The sequence below is a fragment of the Phaenicophaeus curvirostris genome, chromosome 3 (genome assembly GCF_032191515.1).
Source record: "Phaenicophaeus curvirostris isolate KB17595 chromosome 3, BPBGC_Pcur_1.0, whole genome shotgun sequence".
NCBI lineage: Eukaryota > Metazoa > Chordata > Aves > Cuculiformes > Cuculidae > Phaenicophaeus > Phaenicophaeus curvirostris.
In genome coordinates, this window is record NC_091394.1 from 4,601,299 (window position 1) to 4,628,000 (window position 26,702).

The following is a 26,702-nucleotide window of genomic DNA, read 5'->3' on the forward strand; positions in this document are numbered from 1 at the left end:
CTAATTGGGTATTATTGTACCAGCTTCACCCTTAGGCACAGCAGTTTTAATGTGTCTGACAAATCTAGGTGTTATCTGGTGCTGTGGCTAAGCACGGCATTCCTCTTCTCTGGACTGGTGGGATTTATTAGGAAAAATGGCAATCTGGGCTGTGAATCCCTGTGTAAGAACGTTTGTCACTCCTGTGCTTCATTTGTGTGATGTAATAAAAGAGACTTAATAGCTATGAGTTTGAAGTTCGTTATCGGTGCCGTGTTTACTAACTTGTACCTTGCCTTCCTCCGTAACCCCTGATTACAGGCAGTAATACTAGGTAATTACTTTTACTAGCCTGCAATGTGCATACAGTTTTATCAAATACACTGATTTTCATCAGGGCTGTTTAAAAACTTTTCTTGAGAAGTTGGATGTCTTTTTTATTGTTAAGATTTGTGAATTTCTCTAATAGGTATTCAGGAAGGTGGCTTCAATGCCTGGTAATATCTGAATTCTGAAATGGTATGAAAGGGTCTTTTCATACTTCTGTTTGTACTTGGCACTGTTCACTTTTGATTTGAGAATTGTGTGTATATTTTTTTGCATTTGTTTTAATTTTGAATGATTATATCAAAACTGCTGAAGGATCCTTATGGAATGAGTGTGCTTCTGCTGTTTAGGTAAAGGCTTGCAGTTGATAGGTTTGTCCCCAGCCCACCCACCCCCCAAAAATCCTTCCCAAACCCCCAATCCTCCACCCCACCCCCCAAAAAAAAAATCCCCAAACCTGAACCAAAAAAGAGAAACCAGATTTTTTTTTATTACTCTGGACAAGGAGATAGAGATCTGGTTATGTCTACAGGCTTTCTAGCCATAGCCCTAGTCAGACAGCTTTAGGTGGAGTTTGGATCGACTCGTATTTCCAAGTGGTATTAAATGGACAAGAATCTAAAGAATAATGAGATATAAAACAGATATCAGGATGCTCTCAGCACCCCATTGAACCTAGTCTGCTATAAAAAGTGAGAATTTTCTTTCAATAACATGTAAAAAAGGGGGTTGTAAGAGAGTGTTTAGCCAGGGATATTGTAATCGGATGCTGATTCCTTCCACATCTATTATCTTTTAACGTCTCCTAGAGGTGCTTGTTGTATAGGAGTTCTTCCCATGAACAGCTCCCGCTACTATTGTGTAAGCGGAGAGGGTCAGGTAATGACACAAAAAAGGCTACTTTAGATCTAGTTACACAAAATCTCTCCTTGGGAACATAAGTATGTTGACATTATCAGCAGACACGTGTCCATTTTGTATTGCAGGAATGTGCAAGTTCAAAGAGGCAGAAAAGTGTGATAAGAAAACCTGGCATGAACAACCAGATTCCACTGATGCATGAACACAAACACACACCAGCTCACAGATACACAAATATTCTGAGGGAAAAATAAAATAGCTTCTTGGCAGATCTTATTCACACTTAACTGGCTAATTGCCCAACCTGACACTGGCACTGGCAGCATTACAGAGAAAATATTTTTTTAAAGGGTGAACAATTCCTCAGCAACATCTCCAATATCCATCATACAAATACCTTTTTCCTTAAGAGCAGGCATAGAATCGTACATGTATTTCTGTTCAGTACAAGGAAAAATATGTACATTGAAAGCATCTTTGTATGCTTGGAATAAGTAGAGATGACAGATTATTTACATTAAGCCAAATAATATCGTATGCCTATTCTTATTTTCATAGGATGTGTTTTGAAAACTTCTGTGTAGTAGATGAGAAAAGAGATCTGAGGACTTGACAACATGACTCTTCCCTATCGTGGAGATTGCAATAGAAAATATGAGGTGTTTCCCTTTTTGTCATTAGTGTTGGAATGCAGCAGCATGACCAGCTGGGGATGGGTGAAGGAGTCACCTTATAGAAATTTATTGTTCAGGGGGCTGAATGGCTCAGGGGATCAGTAATTGGATACCAATCCTGTCACCTCCAGACTGTCTGTTCACATGCAACTCATCTTGATACTGACTACAAGTTGTTACTGTCTGATGATTTTCTGATAGCTTCTCTTTTAAAAGTTTAGTTTTTTCTTACTTCAGTATAAGTCACCATCAGAAATGGCACTGGTGTTTGTTGTCACATTGGAAAAAATCACAACTGAAAGGGCATAGAAAATGAACTTTAAATAATAGTGACTGAAATTAAAATTGGTGGAAAAGAGAGGGGTATTAAGAATTACAGACCAGTGAACTGTAAGTGCTGGGTAAATTGAAGTTATATTTTAGAATACAACCCTAAACCACAGTCATAATGCCAAGGCAACACAGTGTTGCAAAGGAATAATATTTCCAAATGTTTATACGTGCATGCAGGCTACTTCTTGTTAGACAGTGAGCAAATACAAGGCTTTAAACTAGATGTGAAGGGGGAGGGGGATAACATCAGGCTAGCCTGTAACAAGAGGTGGGAGGACAATTGTCAGGGGTCAGGTGTCAGGGCGGATACATCTCTAAAACACCTTGTAGGTAATAAAGGGTCCACTAGGAAGGTGATGCAACTGGCAGCCCAGCTGAAGTACCTTTAATGCATGAAGACTGGGTAACAAGCAGGAGGAGCTGGAAGCTACTGTGCTGCTAGGAAGCTGTGATCTAGTTGCCATCACGGAAACGTGGTGGGATGAATCCCATGACTGGAGTGTGACTGTCGATGGCTACAGGCTGTTCAGAAGGGACAGACCGGGATGGAGGGGTGGAGGCGTTGCCTTTTATCTCACGAGAAGGATAGAATGTGAGGAGCTGTCGTTGAAGAGTAGCCGTAAACAGGTTGAAAGCTTGTGGATCAAAATTAAACACAGAAGAACCAACAGGAACCTTGTGGTTGGTGTATACTACAGGCCACCTGACCAAGGAGAGCCAACTGATGAAGTCTTCTTCCTCCAGCTACAGGAGGCTTCATGCTCACAAGCTCTAATCCTGCTTGGGGATTTCAACCACCCCGACGTATGCTGGAAAAATAGCACAGCAAGCTGTAGGCAATCCAGGAGACTCCTGGAGTGCATTGAAGAAAATTTCTTAGTCCAGCTGATAGATACCCCAACCTGAGTAGATGCAATACTGGACCTGATGGTCACTAATACAAGCGAACTTGTCAGGACCCTAAATTTCAGGAAAGCAGACTTCCAGCTCTTCAAGGAGTTACTCGGTAGGATCCCGTGGGGCATGGTCCTCAGGGACAAGGGAACGGAACAGAGCTTTGAAAATATTTAAGGATGCTTTCTGAAAAGCACAAGAGTGCTCAGTCCCCATATGTAGGAAATTGTGCAGGAAAGGGAAGAGACTGGCATGGCTGAGTCGAGACCTGCTGATTAAACCAAAGAAGAGGGAACTACACAGGCAGTGCAAGCACGGACAGGGAACCTGGGATGTGTATAGAGACACTGCCCGGTTGTGTAGGGATGAGGTCTGGAAGGTCAAGGCGCAGCTGGAGCTGAACTTGGCAAGGGAAGTAAAGACAAGAAGGGCTTCTACAGGTATGTCAGTCAAAAGAGGAAGGTTAAGGAGAATGTATCCCCACTGATGGTTGGAAATGATGACCTTATATCAACAGACGAGGAGAAGGCTGAGGTACTTAAAAACTTTTTTGCCTCAGTGTTCACCGATAACTTCTCACCCCTCGTGGATCATGGGACAGCAAGATGGTGACCAGGGGTGTAAACCCCCTCCCACTATAGAGGAGGATCAGGTTCGTGACCACTTGAGGAACCTGAACATTTATAAGTCTGTGGAATCTGATGAGAGGTGTTGGATGGCCCCAAGGCCACGTTGGATGGGGCCTTAAGTAACCTGATCTAGTGGGAGGTGTCTCTGCCCATGGCAGGGGTTTGGAACTAGATGATCTTTAAGGTGCCTTCCAACCCAAACTATTCTATGATTCTGTGATCTGGATAGCCAGGCATATTTTAATAAATAGCTTTATAACAGGAGAATAAATACATAGCTAATTGTGGCTTTAGAGTTTTGTTATGGATTAGGGATAGATAAAAGAGAAAGTTTATAGATGGATTAAGTGTGTCATATCACAAAATATTCAATAGACATACGACAGCTGATGCACTACTATTTAAAAAAAAGGAAAAAATCTCTCAGACATTGTTTTTTAATTACCAGCACCATTATGAGATTGTTCTACTGAAACCATTGATTGTTCCATTGAGGCAGCTTGTCCATTTCATAATGTCTTATCCTGCACTGATCAAGCTGCATCTTTGGTATTTGATGTTTAAGTGTACGAAATGAGTCCTAAAATTATGTATTTGACAGATAAGTCATCTAGTCAAAAGAAGATAATTCCTTTTTTTCTAAAACCAATCTTTTCTTCTGTTGTTGAACTCTCTATAGCATGTGATCAATAAGTCACTTGTTTAGGCCCTTGTTATGGAAGATACTGTGCATCCTCCAGTTCTCTTTAACGCTTTTCAGGACTATATGGGAGATGCTCAGCTTTTAGCAGAATGGAAACCTTTGTTGAATCATTATTTTTTCTGACTCTTCAACTCCAGTTTACGTCACGCTTAAAAAGCACTAATAAAGAAGGGCTTGCATAAATAAATTCTCAGAAATGTAGAATAATGTCTGTGTTCAGCAACGTTTTTAAAATTTCACCTGCTGCAGGGGTCTTACGTGAAATGTGGGGCACCCATGGTCCTGCTTCCAGAGAGCTAAATTGCATCAGAACACATTAGAGGTGTTTGACTCTTGCTAGGTCAGTGGTCTTAATAACATTATATCAAGAACTCTATGAGAAATTTCTAAACTGTTCAATAAAGTAAAACAAAATAAAACAAGTTAGCTTCTTTTGAAGGATCCTGGGAGCTGGTATTTATTGGCAATCGTACTGTCTGTACAAAAAAGGCAGTTGCTTTTTATTTTTAGGTGGAATTTTTAAATTAAACTAAATGATTTGTAATGGCTTATAACATTGCATGAATTTGTCAAAACTGATCAGCTGGATTGCTACACAATGAATACTGAAAATGTTCTGGTTTTTAGGCTTATAATAGCCTACAGACATTCAAAAGTCAAAATGTTATTTGATGATTTCAGAATGTTAATGAAATTTTTATTAATAGCACATATATTAATCTTAATGATATATGTAAATATGGGCAAATGTAAAGCTCTGACACCACAAAGATTATTCCACAGCTAAAAGTAAACTTAGGGTTAAATTTCAGTGATTGAGCATAAACCAGTCTGCTCTAAATGCATCAATAAAAAAAAAAAAAATCTGATTAAGTTTAAAAATCTCTACAGGCTCAGGAGATTTGGAATGTTTGTCAGTGCAAAAGAATTTGAAAAGGAAGGGATGATTATATTTGCTTTTAAATTAGAAGATAGTAGCAGACTGCTCTGGTTAAGTAAAAACTTGTAAAAAGCTTCACTGAGTTGTTACCTTGATTTGATATATTATCATATCTAATAAACATAGAAGTGTTGGATTTTTGGAGGGGAAAGTAACAGCATATATCATTCCCCACTGTGGATTTATTTGGGTAATAATTTGATTTGGCTGGCTTGATTTTTGTTTCGGTGCTTTCTGTTTTTTAAGTTAAAATGGTCCTTCTCTTCAGGAATGCTATTAGGGTGTTTTTTTCCTATTTGGTAGTGTTAATCAAGCCGTAATATGGTTTTCGTTGTTGTTTTCTTTAATGCTAGGACATACTTTTAACAAGGCAGCAGATTTGTGTCTGGGAATGCAGGTATTTGTTATCTGTAGTTCTGTGTAGTAAGCAGCATGATACATTTTACTTTAAGATCTATCTTTGAAAAGCTAAATTTTGCTAGAAGGATATGATCTCTATATTGCAGTGTCAAGAAAAGAGAGTGAACTTTGTATTATATAGGAGAATTTCATGGCATTTTACCTGTTGAGGGCCCTGTAGAGCCAGCAGTACAGCGCAGTGACTTGACTAAGTGACAGGCAGTAGCAGCCGTGGTGTCACTGTGTATTATCACCTCATGCTAGCTGGAAGCACTCCCTGAAGCCGATCTAGGTTGTATAGTCCTAGATGAGGTCTTCATGGGTGCTGACCATAAAAAGTTCATCAAAGTAATGAGGCGAGGCGAGAGCTTGGCGCTCATGGGCAGAGCTCAGCACCAAGGAGTGTGAACCGGCTCCAGCTGTGACAATAAAACAGCAGGTGGCTGCTGTCATTAGGGGTGGCAGATGAGGCAGGGGACTAACATTCAGCCCACAAAACTCTCATTTGTTAGCCAGCGCCACTGTACCATGCAAAATAGCTTCCATCTCAGTCAATTTTACTTTGCAAAATATTACACAGTCGCCATAAGAAAATTAGAGCCTTGGGTTTACAGGTTCCTTGGATCTTATTATCAGAAAACTCTGCGCTTTCAGGTTATGAGGAAAATTGGACTTGCTTCTCCCCTGAACAGTTTGAGGGTCTTTACAGTAATTTTATAATAGGACGTTTCTACCCAGGCATGTGTTTATTGGTTAATATTTCGGACTATTTTGTTTGTAACACTTTATGAAATCATTTCCATCCCCTCAGCAATGTGCTGCACATAAAGTTGCCTGCTATTGAGTAATATTAAAGTTTCACACTGATTAGACTATTTCTGTCTGCATGTCTTTCCGGGTACAGACATTTCATGTCATAAATAATGATTTTTGGGGTTCTACTGATCTTTACAATTTCTCAGAAACGTAACAGCCCTTTGATTTTTGTTTCTTTGTTTGTTTGTTTGCTGATTTCTATTTCTAACAAACGAGAAAGTGTTTTCTATGTATTTAATCTTTGCAGAGCATAATTTGGACTGCCTGAAATTTGTAGCCTGTCTTGGCTGACAACCATCCTAGGGCAATCAACCCTTCCAGTGCACAGAGTACAATGAGCCCTGTGGCCAGTGGGTCTCCAAACTGAGAGCCCTTTTACTTGCAGGTATCGGTGATTCCTTGCTTTGTTCCATAGCTGCGAGCGAACTGTTTTCAGGTAGTAATTTGGACACACAAGTATTTTTGTGTACACATGCCTGAGTTGTGAACATGTGTATTAAACATCAGTGCTCTAACAGGAATACATTCATAAAAATCAAAATATGATGCAACACTGAATGAAATGGATTACCACTGTGTTGGTACCTGTATTGCCTTTGCTGTCAGGTTCCCCTGCTACTGGAAGTGGACCCGTGGGATCCTGTCATTTCATGCTAGCACTTGAGATATAGCTTTATGGAGATGTGGTGGCAATGACAACAAGGATCAGAAAAGGAAAAACGTTTTTACTGAGTCTTCATTTCAGAAAGACATTGAAACTAAAACTAATTTTTCTTTTAAAGAGACATGGTTTATGTCTCTGTATAGGACCAGGTCATATATAAAAACTGAAGTTCTGTAACTTATCCTGTTAGTAATGTACCACAGAAACTTGGTAAGTTCAGAAAAAGCTGAATTCCTTTTATTGTATCTTTCTAGGTAATTAATCAATTCTCATGTCCTTTTTAGAGAAAATGCCATAAGCTTTTGCTTGCAACAAAACTGATTTCTCCTTCACTGGTTTGTTCATATTTACACTCAATATGTGCATGTAAGTATATCTAGGCCCTTGAGATCAAAGATGTTTTTTTCTTAATTCCATTGGGCACCTATGTAGTTCCCATCTCTCATGCTTGATTTGTGGCCAGAAACAGTCAGAGTTAATCTCATCTGCTGGCTGGGATTGGAATATTCTTTGCCAGAGAACATCTTCTGCTTTGTCACAGATATCATCTTTATGACTGTTCTGATTTGTGTGATCTATGTTCCTTTGGTTTTCCCAGACTGATAACAGTCTTCATAGCTAGTGCATGCAACATCCACACTGGACTGCAAGAAGGTGTTGGGGTTTTTTTTGTGCAGAACATCCTTCTAAAGACAGATTTTATTGCCTTTATTGCTTCAATAATAATTATATGTTATGTGAGTACTCTATTAATCCCTGAGGTTCTGGCTTTGGACTTCTGTATCTCAAAGTAAGTCTGCTGAACACCAAAGGCAAACCTAAGAAACACTGGAGTTTGCACTTGGCAGCTTTAGTGAGTAGTAATTCTCCTGCTAAGTCTGTGGCTGAAATGATGAGAGGTGTTACTGTTTGCTCATGGGACAAGGGGAGTAACAGCGGTGTTACCACCTGGAATTCTTATTTGGATAGACTTCCTTGCTGCTCTTAATATCACCTGCACGCTCGACATTCGGTGCCGTTATTTGAGAGAGTTTTGTAGATCTGTAGTTCTTGTAGAGCGCATAAGAGTGTTTCTGGTCTGCATATCACGGTTTCCTCTAACAGTCCCTGTTTCTTTCTTTAGCTGCCCGCTGCCTCCTTCAGTGGTAGGAGGAGAAAGTTGTTGCAGCTCTCTGCTTTTGGGTGAGAGTTGAGTGTGGCTGTGTTGGGAATATCTGGAGAGATTGAAACACCACTTGAGACTGAAAACTCGGAGCTTTTATTTGTGCTGAACTACTAAAGATGATATCTTTTAACAATGAAAACCAAAACTTACTATCCAGGTGTTATGCATACAATACAGTTGGTCTCATGCCACAGTGTAAGGTGGGTGGTTGTCTCTGAGGTAGCGGTGGCAACGCTTGAGAGCCCTTGGGCAAGGAAAGCCAGAACCAAGGTGGGTGTCCTCTTTTTTCCCTGTGCTGCGAACGTGTTTATATGTATACAAGTACCAGATGCATTTTTGTGGACTGAAACCAATCTAATTCATAGAATCATAGAATAACCAGGTTGGAAGAGACCCACCAGATCATCGAGTCCAACCATTCAAAGGATTATGTTCTTTTTTTCCTTGGCTGGAACTAGTCTGTCCCGATCTGATCAGACTGTTATTAAAGGTTCATCCTTGTGGATGGTACTTCTTATGGTTACAGATTTGGTCCTGCTGTCATAGTTTTATTATATTCAGATATTCTGAAGCATTTTGCTTTCTACCTTAAGTCAAAATGTCTTGTGGAATGCCTGGATATAAGGCAAAAGGTACATGTTTTACAGCTGAATTTAAGTCTCAGGAATAAACAAATCAGCCAGCACTTGCTTTTCTATGTCAAGCAAAGACCTAAGGCAAGATTCTCACTACTCGCAGATCAAGCAGACTGCAGCGTCTTAGCTCCAGCCACCATCTATCACCAGCAGTGTTTTCAAATTGTGGGTAAATTGTCAATAAAAATTGTGTATGCCTTCTGTTTGTGTATGACTTCTGAGCAGTTCAGTCATCCGATAGTGGCCAATTTATTCATCTTATTCCTTTCATCATACCTCGCAACTTTGCAAAAGACCACAGGCACTGTAGCTTCAGAATTGACTGAGTTATATGTGGTAGCACTGCTGCTGCAGGCCCTGTATGTTTTCTAGTCCACAATCAACTATCTTTACATTTGTTTGGATTTCCTTTAAAAACAGGCAAGAGTAGATTTTTTTTTTTTTTTGATGATGAGGATTTCAAGGTAGTTCTTCCTGTGGAAGGTCTGCATAAACCTTGTAACTCGTTCTGAGGTTAGGAAGAAGCTACATCATCAACAGTGAGTTTATGTTCAGGAAGAACAAAAGATTAAAGTTAAGGTTTTTGGCTCTATCTGTTCTACTTTTAATAGAAACACATTGAAACATCCTTATTTTGAGATGCTCTTACAGGCTGTTTCTTGCACTTTCAGCATACGTAGACTGCTTCTTAGTATCACTAGGAAGCTTTGTCTGTGTATAGTCAGATATTTCAAAACTCTTCTAAGGGTGCTTAGAGATGTGGTTCATCTGACTTTCCAGAAAGGTTGAATCTACTTTGAAGAACTTCCCACTTCAGACATTAGTCTGTTCATCTTGGTGTCTCTTTCCAGATGGAATATATTGATGTGTGGAACTGGTGCCAACTGCACTGCTTTCTATATTTTAAGTCCTGACCATGCTAGGAAATGGACTGGATCATGATCCAATGGACTCGATGATCCGGTGGGTCTCTTCCAACCTGGTTATTCTGTGATTCTGTGAGTAGGGAGACAGGTCAATGTCTGACAGAAGGGAGGGACCAGAGTTATGGGTATATTGGATGCACATACTGTGAAAGAAGAAAGGACATAAGCAATTTCTTGGTGGCAAGGTTGGTAGGTGCTCTTTTGGATCACCATGCTTAATGCTGTAAACCTTTGTCTACCTCTAAAGCATTTCTGCAGCCTCATTTAGCATAACAAGTATGTTCTCTGGTAGTGTCCTGTTTCTGGATGGTGATATTAATCTCTTTAAGATGCAAGGCACTGACAACACTGAGCCCAACGTTACATTTCAGAGTTTAGGCAAAGAGGTTCTGTGTTATGGTAGGTGGAGAGGTTGGTAGCAGTGCTACAGAAAGCACATTGTGATTCTGTCTTTTTTTCTTTCTTCTTTCTTTCTTTCTTTTTTTTTAGTACTTTGTGCAGCTGTTAGATTACCAAACACCTGTTAGAGGTGACAGTTACAGATGTTTGATAACCAATGAAAATTAATAGAACATGTGATTCTTTGAGCTTAGAAGTGATTTGGTAAGGTGTGTTTAGAAATGTAATTACATACTGCTGCTGTCTACCATTATCACTTAACATTCATTAACTCCTCTGAATATTGAAACAAACATTTCCTGTAGCGGTACTAATTTTCTCATATATTTGTAAGGTGATTTCCTGACAGAGTGAACACCTTCTGGCTTTAAAGTTTTTGCCACTGTTCAGCTATTTTTAGTCTGCTCATTAAGCGAACAAAATAAGTAGAGAGCCATTTGTTTACTTACAGTTATCAGTTTAGCAATATGCTGTATAATGAAAAATGTCCTGTTTATTTCAGTTTTTCACTAGCCAATGTTTTATTTGGCTCTATGACAATTGTGGATATTTAGATGTACTGTAGATCACATACAATAGGAAAATGCAGGTTTAAAACAAAGATAAAATATTTTATTACATTTTTGTTTCAGGAGAATGCCCTGCAATATATAATTGAAGTAGATTTGTTATTTTTAGTAATGGTGCATGGACAACCTCAGTTTCATTTCCAAGCATAGGTGTTTGGGGAGAATTAAATGCTACAGGCTTCTTAAACTGATTGCATTTTGTTAGTGTTTCTTGGTCTGACCTGTTTCAGTGGTCATTTATTTTTAATCCATTCATAAACAATATTTTGCTGTGGATTTTAGAGCCTTTCTAATTCCTCGTATTTGGAGAGTGGAGGCGGCAAGGGGATGCTACCAGTTGAAACTCTCCATTGTTCGTATACGATGTTATAGGGTGCTGTAAGGAAAGATCCACTTCTTGTTCTCAGAGAAATCCCCTACTAAATCACTTTAAGCTGACTAGTATTTCCCTTGGTTTGCGTGCTCTTATGGCTTGAAAGAGCAGACATGACCTTCTAGTGGTGTTTTATTATGGTATTGTGGAATGCTTTGGGCCCTGTTTTATGCATGCATGTCTGAAAGTGTATCGGCAGTGTTTTATATGGTCCAAACTATATTCTTATGTGTAGCATCATGATGCATCATTTACTGGAATATTTGTCTATGCACTAGTGTTTAATTGTGCAATCTGGCTGATATACTCTGAGCCACGCAGTAAGATTCTTTTGAAACAACTAAGTCTGATTTTCAGCAGAGAGTTATACACTAAACAGTGCAATGGCTTTCTCCCTCCTCTAAGGAGGCAAAGTATGTGGTCTCTGAAACTGTTTTCAGTGCATGTAAACTCCAACGTATTCACTGTGTGCCATGTGAGTGACTTTTTATTGTATCTCCAAATCTAAAAGTTCTCAGCTGCACTCTTAGGTTTCCTCTCACATTTATTAATAGCAGTTATCACTGTCTGGACTTGGCTTATTCATGCATCTGCTATTGAAGGGTACTTTTTGTATTAAAAAAAAAACAAACCAAAAACCAACCACCACAACCCCCCCAAACAAATAAAATTCAGAATGGACCTATAACTAACTTACAGGAATTTTTTCTGATTCCAATTACAAAAAAAAGTAATTTCAGGTGGGGCACACAATAACAAGTAAGCAAGTTCCTTCATGAGGAGAAAACAGCGTAAATATTGCCAGTGTATTCCTCTTTGCCACCGTCCTTGCAATGACAGACTAAATTTCTGTCCTGGAATGTTTACATTACAACATACCTCTCTTAAAGCAGGGATGGTGAGAGGACTTGAGCTTTGGATGGCAAGATCTCTCCAAGACACCTTGGGTGAAATTGTTGAAGATATTTTCTGTTTTATTTACTTTGCTCTTCCTTTGTACTCAGGTCTCTTCTGCCAGAATATGCAAGAGAAGGTCATTGTGCCTATTGCACAACTTCATGGCCATGCGGCTAATAATTCTTTCACATCTTGAGGGACGCAGATTGGTGGCAGAAAGTAACAAGACTAAGTTGAGGGATGTCTGTCTCTTCTGGTTTGATAGATGCAGGAATATGCAGGAACAACACAGTCGACTGATTGATAGTGTGCAACTCATCCATAATGATCTGTCTGATAAAGCAGTAAATTATTCTTGAGATTGATGCAGGTCATTGAACAGCACATTGACAATCCCGTTGTCTGTCATCCTGTTCAAAGCAAGACGGGAACAGTGGCTGCTGTGATACTCAAGTCGACTTTGGCTGCAAGCTGTGTACAGGTGTTCCAATAACATAAGTTGTTGTCTTCTCCCTTCATTTGTTTCATTGGGCACCTCAGCTCCATTGCTAACTCATTACAAGTAACAGTCAAAACAAGGTATTTTTAGAAGAAAAGGTTGTAGTCTCTTGCACTGGGGATTTCATATTGACATAAAATTCATTTTTGAAAATGTTGTGTTTTGAACTTTAGCAACAAAGCATCTCCACATCAAGTTGAAAACTTAATAAATAATTGAGATGCATACCTGATTGTTACACAGAAAATTGTAAAACCAAACCAAAACCTCAAAACTTAAGGCAGAAAAGCTAATAATTCTCAGAAATTTAAAACTTTTGTTAGTCTTTAGGTTCTGTGAATTAAGATGATGATATTCTTGTCCTGGTGCTTTGTTTATTGTCTTATTAGTGATGGCAAAGTTAGGGGCATGATTTAGTTGCAAAGTTGGCGGTGCAAGGTTAACGGTTAGACTCAATGGTCTTTAAAAGTCTTTTCCAACCTAAACGGTTCTATGATTTTATGATTTACATTTTTGGGGTTCTATTTTCAAAAGAAAAAAAATTCCATTTCCCAGTCTGCCAAGTTGCTCACACTTCAAGATAAGGAGGAAGGAGCCACGTGTGCCAAATGTCTGCATTTTACTTTCCAGTTTAATTAAAAATGTTAGTGAGGGTGGAGCACAAAATAGCCATATTCTTCTTCAACACATGGGGTCAGCAGGGAGTATAAGGCAATGCGTCACAGTACTCTTGGCATCACAGCATGACTTGTTAACCTTCTGAAATATTATTGATTTTTTTATTATTATTTTTTTTAACTTAAGAAGAATAACCACAGCTGTTCACTGGAAGTAATAAGAACTGCTTCGTTTGGCTGCTAAATGAGTAAGCAGAAAACCCCAGCTTTCCTTCGCAGGGTTCTAGGACTTGACGTTCTGTCATAGAGGGCATGAAGTTTTTTAGATATTTGGATGTTTTCCACACTAGACTTCGCCCTGCCAGATATTTACTTGAAGCTGACATCTTGTCATGAAGGGCGTGAAGCCTTTCAGACTACTGGATATCTTCCACACCAGACTCTGCCCTGCCAGATACTTTCTTTTAAATTGAGTCCCTTGCGCGCAGTCATGCAAGAGAGTTATCAGTGCCCCAGCCTGGACCCTTCAGAATCAGTAAACATCCACGAGTGATGGACTTGAAGAAATTCCCAGGAATTTAGACTTTTGATGCATGGGAAAAAAAGATCACTTGTTCATAGAAAACCAGTGCTTTCAGGGCAGTTCTGCATTTCCCTCTTCTCTCTTGTACCTGAAGCTGACCTGCTGAATATAAAATCCTGACAGAGATGAGATTTGAGTAGCAACATTTTATATAATTTTGAGACTTTGAATAGTATGTTAAGTCCATATGGACTACTTATGTACTATTTGACTAAGTGTTTATTTGAACGTACAAAGTTGTACGTTTATATGTAGAACATGTAGAAATCTAAAATACATGCAGAAATCTGTAATTACATATGCAAGTTTATTTGAATGTTCCAAAATGCATGTGGGTCATGATATTTCTTGAGAAACTGCACTATTTCTTTCTGTTAATAATTTATACCCCTGTTGTTATGACTCCCTGTGAACCACTACAAACGATAAGGGGTTTCAGTGTATTTGAATACATAGTAAAGAACAAGAGCATTTCATTCATGTAATAAGAACCATCAAGTCCATGTTGTTATTTATTTGCCCAAACACATTCTGCCCCTTTTTGGTATGATCCATGCAGCTTGCCTTGATTTTCTGGTTTCTTGCCTCAGGTGAAGACACAGGAACAGAAATTCAAACACAGATCATAGAATCATAGAATCACAGAATAACCAGGTTGGAAGAGACCCACCGGATCATCGAGTCCAACCATTCCTATCAAACAAAAAATGATGCAGACAGTGTAATATATGATTTCCCCGTATTCGTGATGGTGTATAAAAGTTTAAGAGATCCTTTTTCTTATTATTTCCTGAAACCGTCAGATATCCCAGATGATTTGTAGAATCATAGAGTGGTTTGGTTTGAAAGAGACCTTAAAGATCATCCAGTTCTGACTCCCTGCTATGGACAAGGACACCTTCAACTAGATGAGGTTGCTCAGAGATCCATCCGACCTGGCCTTGAACATCTCCAGGGATGGGACATCCCTGACTTATCTTGCAACCAGTTCACAGTAAAGAAAATATCTTCCTAATATCTCCACTTAGACACTGAACTGTTGACCACAAGTCTTTGAGTGTGACCATACAGCCAATTTCTTATGCACCAAGTGGTACATCTGTCAGATCCATGCCTCTCCTATTTAGAGACAAGAATGTCATGTTGGATAGTGTCAAATGCTTTGCATAAGTCCAGGTAGATGATGTGAGTTACTCTTCCTTTATCCATCAGTGCTGTAGTCCCATCACAGAAGGGCACTAAAGCCATCACGCACAATTTAGCCTTATTGAAGCCGTACTGACTGTTACCAATCACAGCCTTATTTTCCATGTGCCTCAGCAGAGTTTCCTGGAGGACCTGCTCTGTGATCTTGCCAGGCATGGAGGTGAGACTGACTGACTTGTAGTTCCCCTGGTCTCCCTTTTTGCTTTTTTTTTTAAATGGGGTTATGTTTCCCCTTTTCCATTCAGTAGGGACTTCACCGGACTGCCACAGCTTGTCAAATATGATGGATAACGGCTTAGCAGCTTTGTCCACCAGTTTCCTTGGGACCTGTAGATGCATCTCATCAGGTCCTGTAGATACATCTCATCAGGTCCCAAGGACTTGTGCACCTTCAGGTTCCTTAGGTGATCTTGAAGCCAATCCTCTTTTGTAGTTGTTCGTTCTTCAATCTGTCAATCTTCGCTTTTGCCTTCTGTGCCTCGGGCAGTGTGGCTTGAGCCGTTACCAGTGATAACTGAGGCAAAAAAGCCATTGAGTACGTTGGCCTCCTCCGTATCTCGGTCAACTGGGTCTCCGGTTTCCTTCCAGAAAGGGCCCACATTCCCCCTAGTCTTCCCTTTATCTCTGACATACCAAATTGGTAAACCATTCCGTACTTTCTGAGCATGCAAAAGCTGTGATAAAACCAAGTACTAAATAATAATTTTAAAATACTAATATTCTCTTCTGGGTTGGTTTTTTTTTGTTTCATTTGTAGATGTGGTGTTGTTTCTTGTTTAGTGTTTTTCTTTAAAAAAAAATACTTTTAAGGATCTTTTTAAAACATCCTGTATATTTGGGGCTGCATGTATGATGCAATAGCTTTCCTGTATTCTAAGAGTTAAATACATGTACAAAGAGGTTTGGGACAGTTTAAAAGAGATGTAAAGGATATTGAGAATCTGAATAAAGGGTAGGTATTCATTGTTATTCTCCTGGACTTTTGTGCCGTCACTGAACATTGTTGTCTGTAAGATAAATTCTCCAAGAGCAGTTGCAGAGAGTAATGTATCCACCAAGAAGTGATTTAAAATCGCTCTTCAGCTGCTGGATACCTTGTTTGTAGAGTCCCACAAAAATAAATTCTTGTGCTGATCCTCCTCAGCAATTATGTGCAGTTACAAGATGACTGGTCTGTTGACATGGCTTCAAGAGACTTTCTGGTAGAGGTAAGATGTAGCTTCTTGCTTGGAAGTGGTCTGAGGCTGAGCACTTGGTGAACACTCAGGAAATCACTGATTTCCTGACTTTTTCATTCATTTTGCAGAATGCTCATTTAGGTTTATGTGTTTGGTTTTTTTAACTGGGCTTTTCATTAACACCACAATGTATGTATTACGAAGAAGGAACCTATTAGATAGTAGAAAGATAATAACACCTAGACTCTTTAGCCTTCTTGAAACAAGATACTTCACAGAGCACAATTCTTTCCCTGCAGAGAAAATGAGAGAATAGACAATACATGACAGATTGTTCATATTCCTTGGTTACTGTGATGATTGATAAACATTGTACATACTGAAGAACTTGTATTACCCTAGAATAAAAAGTGGAAGTAAAGATTGTCCAATATGTTTCTTTATTCCCAGAATTAGAAGTCCATTTGTTTCCTTTGTACATTAAAATGTGCTTTTATAACTGAAGACAAGTCTGTAGAGGCTCCTAAATCAGTTACAAACTCTCTCGGAGTGAATCCAAGTACTGTTTGAAGTCTGCCGTGGAATATGAGTGGGCACATTCCTACAAAACCACAGCTCTTGTAAACCGAAAAAAGAATGTTCTGCAAACTTATTGTGGGAAAGGTGCTCATATATTTCTGATTGAAATCTATATTTTATGTGCAAAAAAATTTCCACAGGGAGTGTGGATTCTATTCTAAGCTTTGTGTCATTTTCTAACTTGTGTTTAATTTATCCTGGAGTTTGAACATATAGTGTATAAGATGGGGGGGATGTTCCTAGTTTGGAACAAGAGTAGCTGAAAATTACTCACTAAAAAAAGTTAAACTAACAGAGTGTCACTGCAAGCAAACAAAATCCTACCTAGTCACCTTTTTCTGATGCAAGAGCAAGCTTCTAGGAGCACTTCTCCTAACAAATGGAGGGAACTCCCGATGACCATGACTTCGGGTGGACGAGGTGCTGAGGGATATGGTTTAGTGTTTGATAGGAACGGTTGGACTCGATGATCCGGTGGGTCTCTTCCAACCTGGTTATTCTGTGATTCTGTGATTCTGTATGTACAGACTGGACATTTCTGCCTTAAAAAAAGCTGCCCCTCAGAAGAGCAGCTCCACTGTGACTTTTCTTCATGTGGATTTGGGATGAGTATGTCCAGATCTGAGTTTTTACCTCTTCTTGTTCCAGGTCTCTTGTCTGGCTGGATTTGTGTGTACTTGGAAATGGTAGTTATGGCCATTACTGTTTTTTTGCTGCTCCCTTTTGATGTGTTTCTGATACTGGTTAATTTCTAGCGTTTGAACATTTAAATTTCTACTGGAATTAAAAAGTAAGAAATGAGCAATTCAGTGAATTAGTGCTTTCTGTAGCTGAGAGATTCTCTTTCATTGGAAGATGTGTTAGAGCAAGGTATCTTGGAAGCATTCACTCCTTGAGTCTTTGCCGGTGCCAGCCAGACTTCCCTTAAGATTCATTTGAAAAGACCAAGGCTAACTCATACCTATCTATTCAGTTCTGGCAATATCTTAGGAATAACTGAAATATGTCAGCAGAGGTAAGCTGTTGGCATAGATTAATCAGTATTTTTTGACTACTAAATGAGTAATTGTTTAAATATGTACTGAAAACGCTTTTTGTGTTTGTTTTGTAATGCCAGCCAACACCACTTCCACCTCTGTCTTAAAATCACCTGCAGTATTTGTAAACATAAACAAATAGTTCCCACAGCTGTCATTTTTTTTTTACAGGATTGTCCTCAAACTCAGCATCCAAACCAAGATGTTTAGACTGCCTCAGTTTAAAGGAAAAAAAAAATTCTTTTTTTTTTTCAGTAAGGGCTGTTTCTGTTGGTGATATATTTTTAAATCTCATTCTCAATTTCTTATGTATATAGCAACTTTGCTTTTGTTGTTAAGGCCTGATTCTGCAAGGTGTGGAGCTGTTCCTGAGCACTCCAGGCTTGCCCAGAGACATTCTACATTCCTCAATCTGAAGTCTTCAAGCCTGACATTAAAGGCTCAAAATGTTACGAGCTGCTGAGACCCTTACTGAGTCAGTCTTCATTTTATTTGTTCTGTGCAACAGCAGCAAAATGATTTTTCAAAACCTACGTACAACAGAGAGGGTGCAACTAATGCAAGATTAATTGCTTCGCATTATTTACAAGGCCTTTGTTTTTGATTTTGTCTTTGTCTTCTATTTGAAAGGTGTGTCTGCCTGTACCCCCCGCAGTTGTGCGGTGCAAGAAATGTTCAGCCTTTATTTGGAAGCTCCAAGTACACAGGCTCAGAAGAAAAAAAACTTCCCCAGAAACACTGTGTAGCTGTTTGGGTTCTTTATATGCTGTGTAAATAGCAAAGTGTACGCCTTTACAGCTTTGATTGCACATTGCCCTTTCAGAGTAATATCTTTGATTTTATTTTTCCTTTAGAGAAGGGGGAGAACAGAGGTTCGTCCCAGGAAATACAAGTATTACTGAATTAAAATCTGTTTGGTACCTTTCACGGCTGTGTGGAAATGGTTACTATTTCTGCTGAAAAGCAAGGACAGTATGTTTTTTTTATGCCTTGTTCTGTTATGAGAAAACATTTTTTTATTTTCTTACAATTACTTTCCCTATGTACAGTAATTCTGATGACACTTTGATAGTAATGATAGCAACGGTGTGATAGATTATTCACAGTTGTAATGATTATGATGCCATTCTTATAAATTGTGGAGGGAAAAGTATTTAAGATAATTTTTTGATGTCTTTTTTGTGAAAAATAAGGAAATTGCTATCACATGAATAAGACAGAATTATACCCTTACACCTTAAGGGATGCAGAAGAGAGATTCTCTGTAATAATGTGAAAGTGCCCAATGTAGATCAGACATGGAGAAGTTACATTAACGTATTTGTAAAGGAAATGTAGTGTCTCTTGGCATTTGTGGCTCTTATACCCCATAGTGCTAGTGTTTTACAGTCCTTCCATTGTCTATAGCGGCAAACACGTCCAGATGAATTCAGCATTTAATGTTAAAAATCTTATAACATGCCAGTTTGATTTGTAGCCCTTCATATCATGGAATGCTAATTAAAATCATATTTTTGCATATGTCATGCCTTTCATGTACATATGCAAATAGAGTCTATTGCCTTTCAGCTATTAGTAATTAACTTTATGAAGGACAGCTGTAATACATAATTAACGAAAATGTTTGCAAGCCCTTTTCACACTGAAAGTTGCAGCAGTAAAATTTTTGCTTATTGAGAGAACCATTTTAGTTTGAAGCTTCAGTCTGATATCCAAATTGTTTGAAGCAGTCATATGACACAATTAAATTGATGTTATGGTCTTATCAGCGGAAGAATGGAGCTTTGATAGGCTCCTATCTATTCCATTATGTATGCTGCCAAAATTAAAGTAAATTATCTGTGTTTTGTTTTGCAGGAACATGATCACAGGTAGTGTATATCCTGTTGCTGTTGTTGATGCTTTGGATAATGTCTTGCCAGTTGGAACAATATTCAGTTATATTCATGAACATGTGCTTCACATTTTCCACCTTTTTTTTTTAAGGCTATAAAATAACTAAGGCTTATTATTTTGTTTCTTTAAATAATTAATACAATGAAGTTTGACCAGGCATAAGCAGTGATTAACGCGTCTGATCTTGCTGCATTTTTGTATTCGTCATTACAAATAGTCCAGCTCCTTGTATGAAGAAGGATTGCAGGTTGGGTGCATTAGGCTTAAATAAATTCAGAAGTGTATTTAACTAAAACTATATTAGTTTGTAACATGAGAAAATGTTATGTGAGTAAGATAGACAATATATATTGAGTAAGATGTTCTAATTTGCAAAGGGAAGCAGAAACAGGTTTTCCTTTCTTTGAACAGCAATGTATGGCTGCGTTTACTTATTCGTAAGAAAAATAGACAAGTGACTGCAATCTGAAAAAAAAGCTGTGTTACAGAATGGACTCCTGGATTTAAATTGTAGCCGTGGAGGGGTTTTTAGAAGTCCACCTTTAATTAATATGCTCAAGATAGAAAAATACAGCATTTATTTATAGAAAGTATTAATGAAAAAAATAATCTTTCTGGGTTTTCTGTTTGTTTGGTAGGGTGGCGTTTGTGATGAAGAAACATTTGAATACTCATTTACTGGGCAAGCATGGAGTTGGCACACCCAAAGAAAGGTAAACTACTTGAAAATTCTTTCTCATTTTCCCTTATACAATATCTGGAGAACTTATCTGGAATATTTAGCTTACCCCAAGTGAAGTCACTTGGACTTTTAGCTCAACTCCAGCTACAGAGGGAGCTAAGATCCTTAACTGCTCTGTGAGTGTGGTGCTTATATAGTGTCTGTGGGTGTCACTAGAAAAACTGTAGGAAGCAAAGCTATGTAAAAGGTGTAGGGTTTGCACCTTTTGGGGTGTTTTTTGGACAAGTGATATTATTTTTTTCAAAATTTCCATAGTTGCAACTGTTCCTCCAAGTTCAAAATCAATTTTATTCTTTTTTTTTGCTGGCCTTGATGCTCATAGTTTTATAGAATGACTTTCTGAGAGTTATATTTTATCGCTGAGGTCAAAGCCACAGAGGAATCAAAAAGCAAGTTTTCTCAGTGTTGTTAGGCAGGAACAGAGATCTCGTGTTTTGATTAGTTTTGAAATGAATTTTATTTTTTTTTTTCAATTTGTCTACAGTTACATATTTTCAAACTTTTTTTGTGAGCAGGTTATTTTTTCTGTGGTTTAAAATGCAACTGTGTTTTACAAACTAAGTAGCACTGTGTTTGCAGATAAGTAGATTTTGCTTCAGATTTATTAGGCTCATTGTGGCATAGCTATTGCTATTTCACTTAATTTTGTGGACAACTAGAAACTTGATGGTTTATGGATAGCCCAAAGATCACGTATTCTCTTTCAGTCTGGGTAGCTGGAAGTGTCCTGCCTGCGGTGTTCATTGCTGGATACTTCATATTGTTTCCAGTATTACTACCTCGTAACTCATTCTTCTGGTCTAGGCTTTTGTAGATAAAGAGAATTTTTTTGCTTTTGATATGAAAGAAAGGGAAAATAAATGATTGCTAGGAGTTGTAAGAGAACCTTGCAAAAGTGTTTCTGGCTCATGTTCATTTCCTGTAAAAGATATTGGAAATGGTGGTCAATTAGACCCTTTCCTCACCAGTTCCTCACACTTAAATCTCCGAGTGACCTAAGACTAGAGTTTTAATTAACACACCATATATACTTTATGTTTGACTAAGCACCTCTTTATGTGGTGCTTATATTTTTTAAGAAGTTTCCCCTGCAAAGTGTTTAACCAGAATCTCCCTATCCTGTTTAGGGTTTGGAGATATTCTATTTCATCTAGAATATAAAATGATTCATCAAAACAGCAATTATATTTTTGTCAAGGCAGATATCATTTTAAAGTTTATGCTGGTTATCTTTTGTCACAGTGCAAGAATTATGAAAAATGTTTTGCTCTGGTGGCTTATTTTGTAACTTGAAGCATTCCGTACAGATATGTTCTTTTACAAGGGGATACATACCTCTTATGATGTATAATCATCATAAATACAACACAGAGATAACTTGTGAATATGTGTGAAACAAAGGATACATGCAATAGATTTCCAAATGCAGTAGCTTAGCCTAAGAGCCATATTTTTAGCGATCGTCTTCTTGAAATGAATTCCTAAACAAGCAGGATGCTATAATCAGAATTGGTTGTTGCTGGCTTTTGTTTGCGTGTTTCTTCTGAAAGCTGCCTGGCTGTTTCCATGTGAAGAGGAAGGAAGGGAGGAGGAGACCAGAGGGTAGGTTCACAGCTCTTGCAGCCCTGGATGCCCGGGGAGCAGAGAACACTGCTCAGTCCTACAACCTCTCTGCCCTGTCTGGTAGCGCGGGCTCTTGCAGCTTTACCCCCGGGCCAGATAAACAAGCGATATTTAAGTGACTTTATACTCTCTTCTTTTGCAATTTTTTCATCCATCTTTCAAATATTTGTTATCTACAGAACCTCTTTAGCTGGTGCTTCAACTTAACATAGAGCAGCAGCAAACAGTAGTGATGGAGATACAACAACAATGTAATTTTCTAGTCCCAGTCCCTCACAGGTGATGTGGCTGTTTAAGCAATATCATCTAGTACAGTAAATATCTAACCACTGTTGCTTTCCTTTCCACATTTCCCTCCCTGTTATGAGAAAGTTTGATGGCTTTTAATGGCTTCAGGAACCAAATAAATCCTTCTTCAGTGTGTTAAACAATCACTTTGGGTATAAGTCTATTATAAATTAAGTTACGTAGTTTTCTTACCTATTTAAAACATTAATGCCTTGATTATAATTTTGCAAGCTTGCTATTTTTTAATTTCTCTAGGACAATATAATCAGTTTATTCTTCATGTTTTGAATTTGATTCTGCCCTCTGATACATTGCATATAATAGCAAATACTAATAGAAGCTAGCTAAATAGGCTGTGACAATTAAATTAATAATGCATTTTATTTGCAAGTGTTTAGTCTTCATGGTTTGACTGATATATGCAAAGATGGTAATTTATTAAAAGTAAATTCATGTAATTGTACTACAGAGTTTGATGGACCAAAAAAAGTTGTCAGCATGACTATCATCAAAACCAGAAAATTGAAATAAGTTCAAAAGGGTGCTAGAAAAAAATAACGATAGCCCATACACTCTGAAAAATTGGTGCCCTTTTCACAAACTTCTCAAAAAGGCATTTCTAGCGACGAACAATGAGATAGTTCTGAGAAAGAGAGAAAAAATTACATTTACAATTTAGGAAGCAGTACTGAACTACTGCTCCTTACTCTCTCTTGCTTTCCATAACCCATAACTATTTCTTTTTTGCATGCACAAAAGGGAGGTTTTATGGAAACTGTAGAAGTGGTTGCATGTGCAGATGGAGAAAACAGGTATAATTCGTAATAAGATTGGTACTAAACCATCTTTTTTGTTTCAATATGGGTTTTCTTTTAAGACAAAATTGATTTAAGGGAAAAATACTGTGCAGTTGAAACTCACAGAAGCTTAAAATAATAGCCGCGTAGTAAAATGTCCGCACATTTCAGCCACAAAAAAACCTACTGCCTAGTCCATTATGATCATTACCATTTAATGGCTAATGCAAAAGTGGAATGTTTTAACACAAAAATTCCTCTAAGGTATTTTTTCTGTTATTGGAACTGTGATACTGATTTACTGTCAACTTGAATGTGTCTCAAAACTGGCATGTTATCTGCTAAGTCCAAGGCCAGTAGATATTTGGTCCTTCAGTGTCAGTAATCTTCATGGGACCTATAACTATATCTTATTGGCAGGATAAATCTTTGCCTACACCTTTATTGTGTCTAGAAGACAATGTAGTTGAGGACAAGGTGAATGCATCAGTGGTGTTAATGGGTGCCAAGTTCTAATTTCTGTTACATCGTTATGTTACTTAAATGTAGTGTAAATTGTGGCAAAACACATACCAAACAGACATGTTTCACTATTATGTTTGACACATACATACACACACAAAAGTATGAGCAAGAAAATCAAAAACTGTAAGTCATTCATCAGTGAGGCTGAATTTTGCCACTGCTAAGCACAACTCTAGATTTAGAAATTGTTCATGTGAAAAATATATTTAACTATTTTACAGAATTTTTATGTTTGTTTCAGGACACCATTATTAGGGTATAATATGCACTTTATAGTATAAATGTATATAGTATACATTTGTTATCTGGCATTTTGGCTGATACATCTGTTTAAACTCTTTTTTTATATGAGTAAACTGGAGAAAGGCCTTACCTGATAGTTACTGAAGTACCTCATCTTGCTTATGAACTTCAAATGATGAGTTGCCTCTGAGATCACTTTTTGCGTATGAGTAATCCCATTGAGTCGAATAGGATCACTCATATCTATAAAGTTACTTGGAGCACAAACACTTGGTGAACTAGAATCTGTGTTACAAAGCATTTTCTGTAAAGATTATTAATAATACGTCTGAATTTTGTAATGTTCTGGCATTTTTTCACGTGCTTTAAAAATGAGATCAATGTCACAGTGCTAGTAACATCATATGGACGTCATGTGATTTCCAAATTATATTAGTTGATTGGAAAATCTGTGTGATAATTTCAACTTGAAAGCAACAACTATAAGTAAATGTCTATTACTGGGTAGTAACAGCCTAAATAGTTATGAGATGCTTTTTCAAATAGTGTTGGAAGATAATACCCTTCTTAAATCTGAATATTTTTTACACAGCTGCTTTGAACTAAAATGAGGAGTTAAAAAGTTAACAAGGAGGATGCTGTTCAATGTGCTTGGTTAAGCCTGCATGAATTTTGGAATATCAAATGCTACTAATATGTGTGGTACAAATATTGTAAAATATACGAGACTGCATGATAATGTTATTGGAAGGCGTTATTGAGATCTGAAAGAAAAGAAGCCAGGAAAAATGAATGGGGGGGTTGATATTTTGTAAGTTGTGTTTTATTTTGTAATAAATTGCAGTGTCCTGATATTTTGAATGTAAAACGAGAAGTGAATGAAGTCCACCAGTTCAACCCTCTTCTGTTTAATTGAACTGCTAATCCTTCTTTTGAAAGATTTTTCTTGCTTTGAGTAGAGAAATGTCTGATAGTAACTTTGATATGCCTGTTTTGGATAATGTTACCCTGTACCGGTAAAGTGAAAAAACATAGTTGATGTTACATCAGATTTTGGGAAAGCAGTGACAAAAGTCAGAGTTCTGAACCCATCTTCTGAAAGAATGAGTTAGTGACTATCTCACAGAAAGGTTTCCAGTTACCAGGTATTGGTAGTACATATGGACACACAGAGGAGAGGCTACCTGTAGCCACTGGAGGATAACGTGCTGAGTCTTGCCATCAAGCTTTGTCATCACCTTTTACTGCTTCTTACAAGTAATTTCGAGCTTTACAACTGAAACTTAACATTGCTAGTTTAACTGGATGGGAATGAAAAACAAACAAAACTGATTGTGTCCTTCATTTGGCTTAAAAAAAGTATCTTGGAGAGCTATAGACTCATTCTTTGAAAAGCCCTAAGGAAGGAAATGTAGCTTTTCCTTTGAATACTTACTAGCTTGTGGAATGGAAACATTTTGTTATTTGTTGGGAGCTTTTACCCAAGATCTGTGTTAAGGTTTCAGACTTTTGGAGGCTTACTTGACCTTTGAAAGCAGTATTTTCCTGTGGAGTTCAGATCTTGGCTGGAGCTTTACTGTCTTAGACTGTGGATGGAGGTCGAGGTTCCACAGTTGCTTGCTGCCTGAGTGCGTTTCTCTCTCCACACCGACTCAAGGGACATGAGGAAGCCATTCAGGTTAGCTGAGTTTCCTCAGGTAGCAGAAGTAGGTGATGTGCTGAAAATTCATAGCAAGCTTTCCTCTCGGCGTGTTCTCTGCACAGACAGTATTTGTGTTTGCTTTACTATGGAGAGAAGGGTAGGCAGCCACTTGTCCTTTTGAAGACTGTTTCCACAAAGACAAAGGGTAAATTCAGCATCTTATCAGAAAGAAAAATAAAGACTGAAAGACTGTAAAATAATGAAGAGGTTATTTTACTGCTACTCGTTATTTGTTCTTTCTTTCAAATCCCACAATCTTCCTGATGGGAAGGCTTAGTTGCCTGGATAGAAGATAGAAGGAGCACCTAGTGTGATCCACAGTGCCCACAGTGAGCACCTCTGGCTAGTTTTACACATCGTAATGATATAAATGATAGTCTTGTTGTATGTATAAACAACCAAGTACTGTCTAGACCCTAGATTATTAGTTTCATTAGCAAGCGTACACTAATGTTGTCTGTGGATCTGTGGAAGACAGTATGGGTAGTTGCTGAAAGCTGCAGGTTTTTTTCACAACAGTCTGTTTCCAAGGAAAACACAGTTTGTAGTTGCACGCCATCAGCCAAAAAGTAGTCAGCTGCAAATTGATCCCTCCTCTACTGCAGTCAGCTATAAGTAAGTTGTTCCAGTCATATGTCCCAGCTTGCTTCTTCCACTGTGTAAGTCAACCATACAGGCTGAGGGGTTAAGGATTAAGATGGCAATATATCTCTAAATCCCTTTTAACCTCTGCAGGATTGGAAGCAAGAGACCTGTCCAGGCAGTTGCACAGAATATGTTAACGCTACTGAGAATTTGTACAGTGTTGTACTTTGTGGCATTTATGGATGTAAAATGTTCCATGTCCTGGGTGGTATCATGACTCTTAGCTTTGATCAGTCTATAAAATACAACACAAATATTTATTGAGTACATTGTAAAGGAAATGGAAACATAATCTCTTGACTGTGCTGCAATGAAATATTTTCCATATATTCTGATGAATCACAGGAAGTATTTTGCAG

The 26,702-nt window shown here is 38.1% G+C and overlaps 1 protein-coding gene across 2 annotated transcripts in view; it reads left to right on the forward strand.

The window, feature by feature from the left end:
• Nucleotides 1–26,702, forward strand: part of ZNF407 (zinc finger protein 407) — a 341,301-nt gene that overhangs the window by 117,870 nt on the left and 196,729 nt on the right. For both annotated transcript variants that reach the window (XM_069853279.1, XM_069853278.1), the window contains exon 4: nt 20,417–20,491. In XM_069853279.1, the coding sequence (XP_069709380.1) occupies nt 20,417–20,491 (75 nt within the window). The remainder of the gene's footprint in view (nt 1–20,416; nt 20,492–26,702) is intronic.